Source organism: Eleginops maclovinus, chromosome 9 (assembly GCF_036324505.1).
Source record: "Eleginops maclovinus isolate JMC-PN-2008 ecotype Puerto Natales chromosome 9, JC_Emac_rtc_rv5, whole genome shotgun sequence".
Classification (NCBI taxonomy): Eukaryota; Metazoa; Chordata; class Actinopteri; order Perciformes; family Eleginopidae; genus Eleginops; species Eleginops maclovinus.
The window spans coordinates 27,710,371-27,718,287 of record NC_086357.1 but is presented as its reverse complement, the minus strand read 5'-3'; the positions used below and the strand labels follow the sequence as shown (position 1 = coordinate 27,718,287).

General features: G+C 41.2%; 1 protein-coding gene across 1 annotated transcript; it reads right to left on the bottom strand.

Moving 5' to 3' along the window:
- Positions 1-816: 816 nt before the first annotated feature.
- haus5 (HAUS augmin-like complex, subunit 5) lies at positions 817-6,796 on the bottom strand. Its single transcript, XM_063890718.1, has 20 exons — positions 6,657-6,796; positions 6,404-6,502; positions 5,822-5,884; positions 5,626-5,658; positions 5,382-5,406; positions 5,095-5,227; positions 4,837-4,996; positions 4,339-4,435; positions 4,154-4,236; positions 4,020-4,074; positions 3,796-3,923; positions 3,624-3,702; positions 3,041-3,195; positions 2,699-2,861; positions 2,394-2,474; positions 1,992-2,137; positions 1,807-1,903; positions 1,510-1,648; positions 1,273-1,405; positions 817-1,130 (listed from the first exon to the last, which is right to left on the bottom strand). The coding sequence occupies exons 2-20, from the start codon at positions 6,499-6,501 to the stop codon at positions 1,028-1,030; spliced, it is 1,971 nt and encodes a 656-aa protein (XP_063746788.1). The 5' UTR covers position 6,502; positions 6,657-6,796; the 3' UTR covers positions 817-1,027.
- Positions 6,797-7,917: the final 1,121 nt, after the last annotated feature.

The following is a 7,917-nucleotide window of genomic DNA, read 5'->3' as shown; positions in this document are numbered from 1 at the left end:
TTTACTAAATACTGTGCTCAAGTACAATTTTGAGGTAATTGTACTTTGCTTGAGTATTTCCATGTTTTCCTACCTTGGTCTTCTACCCCACTACAAATCAGAGGTAAATAGTGTACTTCTACTCCTCTACGTGTATTTAGTTGCTAGGCAGATTAGGATGAATGAAGGTAAATATAATCTCCCTTAAATCAGACTTTAGTTCACCTGCAGTAAATCCAGCAGCTACCCTGCAGTATACAAAGCCATTCAAACTAGCTGCACCTTTACCAGCTCTGAGAACACTTTAATGATCAATCATTATAAAACATATCAGAGATATTATTCTGAAATGGACCAATCAGACAATGACTACTTTTACTGTCGCTACTTTAAGTACATTTAGAGGAGAGTACTTTCTACTTTCACTGGAGGAACATTTAGAATACTTTTACTGTGACAGAGTATTCCTACACTCTGGTACTTCTGCTTTACTCAAGAACAAGACCTGAGTACTTCTACTTTTACTCAAGTACAAGACCTGAGTACTTCTACTTTACTCAAGTACAAGACCTGAGTACTTCTACTTTACTCAAGTACAAGACCTGAGTACTTCTACTTTACTCAAGTACAAGACCTGAGTACTTCTACTTTACTCAAGTACAAGATCTGAGTACTTCTACTTTTACTCAAGTACAAGATCTGAGTACTTCCTTCACCTCTGCATACTTCTACACTGTTCCACCACAAGAACAAGATTTTCAGAGACAAAGCGAAACCGCGCTAATAATGGATATCTGCAGATCATTCAGGGGGCATATGAAAAAAATACAGAAGAAATTCAGCTTTCAACAACTTTATTGTTTCTCTAATCGAATTTCAACAAGACAGGAGCACATCACTGGATTCAAAATGATTTATTAGTGACTTCATTTACATGGTAAAACATGGAGAGATGTGCAGGACAAACATTGAAAACAGAAGTGTGCATGGTCATTCTGTTACAGAAGGTGCAGTTAGACATCTCATTTATACTTTAAAATCTATGACCCTAAGAGGCTTTGGCAGCATGTCTCCACCTCTGTAGCCACTGCTGGTAAGTCATTCCTCCTTTTACGACCTCAGCTAGGACATGCTGGGCTGGCTGATCCCACCTACATTTGTAAAAACGGAAGGTGTGAATTTGTGGATGGCATATACACACAAAGGAAGTGAAGTTCTCCAATGAAAGAGTGATGAAGTAAAGCAACCAGGCAATGTGATGAATGCATTGCTTACTTAAGAAATGGGCCTTACCAGTAAGAGATGGCAGTTTTCACCTGGGCCCCGTCAGAAAGGCCCTGGGCGCTACGCTGGGTGAGGCCTCTGACTCTCGGTACCAGATTCTGCAGAAGCTTCTGATCCTCCTCCACCACTTTGAACAGCAGAGCTAAGAGACAGAGAGAAACAGTAGTTTAAAATGTATAATAATATGTGTACGGACAGAGAGTTACTGCCCTTCCTTCTGTGTATTTTAATCATGATAAACCTTACCTTTTTGATCAGGTGCATGCAGCAACTCCACCTCCTTCTGTATTTTCTGCAGAGTAGCAGAGTGCAGCTGCAGTAACTGACGGAGAAAACGTAACTCCAGCTGCTGGGAACGAGCCTGTGAACACAGGTCTTCTGGAGCCTGAAGTGAAAGAAGGAGAAGGAGAAAGATTCAATCTCAACAAAAGGAAAAATATTATATAATATCTGCGGGTTATCGAGCTCTGGACCAAACCAAAGTTCTGTCATGGTGCTCTGGATGAGGGGATCTTATTTTGATGCATTAAATGCCGGACTCACCCTGTACAGCGGGAACTCCAGACTCTGACACAGGCTGCTGAAGGTCGGAGACTGCAGGCGATGGATGGACAGCCAGGACGCTGGGATCCTCTGTTCTCTGAAACAACAGAAACATCTGGAATAACTATGGTTCCCCACTTCAGATATCAGGCCACTTCTTCTTACAGTCAGTCACTGCTTCTCACCCTTCAATAGTCCTCCGGTCCAGAGCAGGAAGTGAAATGGTTCCCAGTTGTCTGGCCTCCTTTGAAATGGAGTTCCTCTGACTGCTGGCTGCAGCGGTTACGACTTCAAACTGAGGCACCAGTTTACCGAGGACAAACTCCTGCAACTGAAACACAAACAGAGGAAGAGAAACGCGTAAGAGTTGTTCACCAGTTTTCAGTGTGGAAAAGGTATTTCAGCCTAAAGAAGCCACAACATTTCTTTATCACATAATGAAGCTAATCTGGGGAAGAATGTCTCGATACCAGAATCAGAAATCATTTTCCCACCGCTGGGAAATGTACTGAGATTATGCAGAAATAAAAAGGAGAAGACTTATTAACTGAAGAGGCAAAGTGTGAAACATGGAGAGCCTTCCTCACCTCTCTATGCAGACGGATCAGCTCAGTCTTGGCCGTGGAGTTTCCTTTAATCAGACCTCTGATGTGCTCCTGTCTGAGAACCTGCACAACATGTATAATGACATACATTTTAGGACAAATACTCTTGAAGCGATCATATCTGCATTTTTCTTCAACGCTAGAGACTGAATTAGCAGCTGTATATCAGCCAAAGTGAGTAACTATAAAGTTACTGTGGATCAGTCGCGCTCAGTCAGTGATCTATTCCTTTAGATTTGCTCGTCTTTATTTAGAAAAGATCTGTCATATTGTGCCTTTGCTCTCACCACTAGTTGTCTGAAGTCCAGGATGCTCTGCCACTGGCTGTGCAGCTTCCTGAGCGCCTCCTGTCGGCTCCTGGCCTGCTGGTCCAGTCCGATGCAGCGCTCTCTGATGTGATCCCTGGCTGCAGCCTGCATCACACACTGGAGCTCCAACTCCAGAGCCGACCTGACAGCAAGGAAGAGACCAGGGAGATCACATCAGTCTCTAATCTGGCTGTTAGATATTCAAATGTATTGCAGATGTAAGGACTGTGGTCACATATTCATCCATTCGAGTCTACCAGACCGGGATAATACCGTCTTTATGTTATGGTTTATTCTGGTATTTCCAGTGGGTTTGCTTACAGAGCCATGGTGTCGTTGTGGAGCTCCTCAGCGATGCCGGACACTTCCTGCTCCGCCTCCCTCCGTCGGGCCTGCAGCTGGTTCTTGAGCTGCTGCACTCTGGAGCGGGTCAGAGCCAGCTCCACCAAACTCTGCTCCACCTCCTCCCAAGCATCCTGGAAATGAAATGTTAGGTCATTGCCCATAGTGCAACAAAATGCCCTTTTCATCCAACCAGAAAGTACAAGAGTAGATACAGAGGACGAGGTTACAGTGTATTCACGTTAGGTTACAGAATGAAACTTGATGCACGCGGGGGGATAGGCATGTATGGATAAGGAGCAGGGTTTGGGCATATATGATCTATTTACAGATGTAATAAAAGTGTGAATAAAGCAGTGTAAGGTCCCTGAGTGAGAGGCGCTGCATGTTAAAGATAACAGGAGGTCAGTGATGGCAGGGAGTGGCGCACTCAAACAAATATGCAATTCCCCAAATAAGTGTTTTAATCTCAAATCAAAGAAAAACACACGAGCATGTTTCTCTACCTTTAAAGGCCTGAGTGCGGGGTGTGTGTGTGTGTGTGTGTGTGTTTGTTCAGTACCTCTAAGAGACTCTTCACTGATGGCAGATCATCATCTTCTGCTGACATGTCCAGAAGGTGATTGCTTTCATAGCGGAACCTGTGATTAAAATAAAACATGTATACTTTAACACAGAAAAGCTCTGGGTTTTTTGTAGTTTAAAAGGAGGAGAGAACATTATAAAAAGCTTACTTTAGAGTCGTCACATCCCACGTCACGTTCAGAGCAGAGAGTTTCTCCTCCAGTTCCTCTTGCTCTCTGGACGCTAAATACTGTAAAGCTGAGAGGACGTGGTTCGGAGGATAACCGCCCAGCAGGTCCTGACCACATGACGAGAACACATTATTATTCAAAGGGTGAATTCACAGTTAACGAGAAGCAAAATATGTAGAGAAATGTGCTCAAAAATCACAAACCTCCACAGCACTCAGCCAGTACTGGAACACAGCAGTCCTCTGTTCTCTGGTCATACTGACAGGAGACAAAGAGAGAATGAATTCAAAAGTTGACAAACTTTTTTGAATACTGTATCTCTCGCGGCAGTTCTTACTGTTTGGCTGTGGTCTTCAGTTCACTGTCTTGTAGAGACTGGTAGAAGCGGACCCTGTCGTCACACAGCTCTCTCACTTCACGCTGACAGATACAAATAAAAGGCAATACACCGACAATGAATACTTTGCCAGATGAAGTGCACACTTAACTCTAAACAGACTGACATGTTGAAGCAGCTCTTACCAGGACTTGTGCCTCGGCTGCAGCTTTGGAGTTCAGGTTGTCACCGTCACTGCTGCTGGAGGGCTTATTATCAAACAGCACTTCAACTTCTGCTTTCCTGCAAAACACAACAACTCTTACTAACATACTGACACAGTAAAACCATCTCATTCCTCCAGTTTTTCATGATGGAAGAGTGTTGCATGCTCCAAGGAAGAACCTTTCACAGTGTGGAGTGGATCCGACTAACGGTGCGTATACAAGCATTAAGTATCAGTAATTAATGTGAGCAAATATTCAAGATTAGAATTCATTCTCAACTGGAAAACCCAAAGAAAAAGCTATTAACTTAAAAAGCACTAAGAAATACATTTCCATTTTTGCTCATTCACACACCAAAGTTAGAGGAATGACTTCCAAATTTAAGGGAAGGACTAACAGCATCCAAAGCCATGGAAGTCTGAGTCACTCACTCTACTTCATATTTATGTTCCTTCAACTCTCAATGATCTGCATTACCTGGCCATTTGTTCCAGAATCTGGCAGTGCCCGCTGACCTTTTGTGTGTCATCAGAGAGCTCCTGGCAGCCCTTGATGCAGCGCTGCCTGAAAGCCTGCAGGAGCAGCTCTCTGCGCTGGCTGTCCTCCACCTGAGCCCAGGTACGGCTGACGGACTGCTCTGTTGGTAAACGGTGGAGAAACACCATTGTAAGCTTTCTGTTGAGAGTACAGTGGTTCGATCAAACACTGAGCCCTTATTCCATGTGATGAACTCACCTTGTGTGGCCTGCTGTTCCTCTGTCCCACTGATCTGAGAGTCCAGGTGACTGATCTCAGCCTTCAGCTGCTCGATCTTCCTCTGAAGATCTTTTTGCTTAGCGGCCTCACTCTGTCCCTCAGCCTGCTTCAACTGAGCAGATAAAAACACATGTCAGTGTATCTTCGGTTTTCTGACTGGAATGTAAAGTTCTACACAGTGAATCACTCAAGATTAATCGAGAACTACTTTAAGCAGGAATAACATGAAATAGAAAAGTGCAACCAGAAAGAAAAGCAAGTTGTACCTCTTTGTCTTGAATGACTTTGTACCTTGAAGATCATCATGTTAAGGGAATCACTGGATAAACCTACACACTGCACATTGACAGGTGCAAACAGCATCAACAAGACTTGAACAAGATACAGACTGGCTAAGCAACCTCTCGCTTGCATTTTAAAAGAAATACCTAAGTTAGCATATTAATGCTTATTAATTGCTAAGGCCAATGTAAGGTGGCTATAAAGTGACATGTGGACATGAAAGGATACCACTGCAGATTGCCACGCATGATCCTGATGTTCCTGGATAAACAAATAAAACGTCAGAAATCTTTAACCCATTGTAACACTGCCAGACTGTAGTTTATTATAGAGATTAATCTGTTGCTCTAGCATGATATAAAATAAATCAGCTTGAACACGTTCATATGTATCGATTGAGGAATATGAGAACTGACGGACTCACCTCTGATGAAAAACATGTTGGATAACATATTTCCATATTGAATTCCCTGCCCCAACGCAGAGCCTAGAGAAGAAATGATAAGCATTATAATTGTTCAAAAATGCTAAATGTAGAATTAACTGTAAGAACATTTAACATACAGCCAGTGGCCCGATTATAACCCTATACAATCTCAATACAGTCCATATCCTCTTTGACTGTTTATGTATCCATTATATACACCAAGATAAATTCCTTGTGTGTGTAAACCTACTTGGCAATAAACCTGTTTCTGACTCTGATTTGTTCTGCTTTCTTTTATCTGTTGGTTGCATTGTTTGAGAGGTGTTTTCCAATATTTTAACCAACTAAATCATATAAATATAGAGAAAATCATGATAGAAACACCTCTGATTACAATGTAATCCTGTACAACAATGAAAACTACAAACAAATCTCATATTCCCCATAATGTCAACACAAACTGACCATTACAAAGTACAATTTATGTCAGAGCTGTTGCACTGCTTTGCATTATTCTGCAGGTTTACCTTATAAAGTGGCCACTTACTGTATGTTTAAGAAAGTGAAGATGATACCCACGTTTTAAAGTAGCCCTCATTAGGCAGGCTGTCAGGGGGCAGATTGAACTCCTCTGTCGCCCACCGTCTCAAGTCCCGAAAAAGACTTCTGTCCGCCATCCTGTCAGAAAACACAAAGTAAACAACTTTGACCGAGCTAATGCTAGCTTGTGATGCTAGCTTTTGCCAAGCTAATGCTGCTATATTCCCATCAGATAGCTTTGTTAGCTTCAACCCTTGACCACATTTAGCCCATTTAAAGTCATCGTACTTACTCCACTCTTGTAGAATATGCTTATTAACTTAAATACACGTTAATTAACTTGGTAATGAAAATGTTTTGAAATCTCACAACACTAAATTTTCAACTTCCCGCCCGTTTACAGTACTTCCGGTATGCGTTTCCGGTGACACATCGTCTACTCGGACGTTTTTTTTTATTTGTTTACTTTGTGTAATTTTTATATTACTTCATATGTCTACCCCTTATCTGAACTTTTTTACACAACATGTATGTTTATAGATATTATTGAATAAAATAATAATAAAAAAAATAGTTGGTGGTTGGTTGTTGTCATGGATACACAGGTCTTCTTCTTCTTCCTTAGTTTTTAATGGCGAGCTGCAAACCAACGTTCAAAGGCGTCTGCCGCCACCTACTGTACCGGAGTGTGTATCTTCAAAACTGAGAGACAATTTATTTGAAATAAGATTAGAATTATTTTAAACTATATATTATTGTTATTACTATCATTAATATCATTATTATTATTATTATTATTATTATTATTATTATTATTATTATTATTATTATTATTTGTATAATTTGTTTTCTTCTATAGTGGTTATTGTATTGTTATACATTTTTACCATTGTTGCTTTTTACTTCTCTCCGAGATTGGGGGTCCCTGTTCAGTTCACTATTCCAGTACATTTGTTTCATAGGTTGTATCCAAAGTATACAAAAATAATAATAATAGTATACTGGACTGGAGCGAATGAGGCTGTGACAGAGTGTGGCAGTCTCTCAATCAGAAAGTTGTGGGTTCGATCCCAGCCAATGCAACAACATGTTGATGTGGCCTGATCACATGTGAATATAAATTGGTAATTTGTGCTCTGGGGGCATCGTAAAGGGGATGAAGCACTATATTAATACAGTCCGTTTACCAAGAGGTTGGAAGCCAATTGCAAAGAAAAAATAAAACATTATGACTAGAGACCATTTGTGTGTGAACCATTAGTGTGTGAAGTGCTTTTGATAGCATTTTAATGCATGACAGAATATATAGGCTACGATGATATATTCAAAATGGGAAATAATACACACACCTATGTTTAGAGAAAGTCCTGGCCTTATGCTTTTTACTTTCATAACAAAAAAATCGTGGTATTAGGAAAGCAAGCAAACTGGTATTTAAAGGGCTACTACACTTTGTTTGCTGTATTTTGTTTTGATCTGACTCCCAGTTTGTATAAGACACATGTTTGACTGACGCAGTTCCGGTGTAGCAGAGAGTCCTCCCCACCGGCTGC

What these genes read in the sequence shown, in the direction of transcription:
- haus5 (XM_063890718.1), bottom strand. Translation starts at nt 6,501, where the DNA reads ATGGCGGACAGAAGTCTTTTTCGGGACTTGAGACGGTGGGCGACAGAG. An exon ending in ATTCTGGAACAAATGGCCAG is followed by an intron (nt 4,436 to 4,836) that starts GTAATGCAGATC and finishes TGTGTTTTGCAG; the next exon opens with GAAAGCAGAAGTTGAAGTGC. An exon ending in TGGACTTCAGACAACTAGTG is followed by an intron (nt 2,475 to 2,698) that starts GTGAGAGCAAAG and finishes CATGTTGTGCAG; the next exon opens with GTTCTCAGACAGGAGCACAT.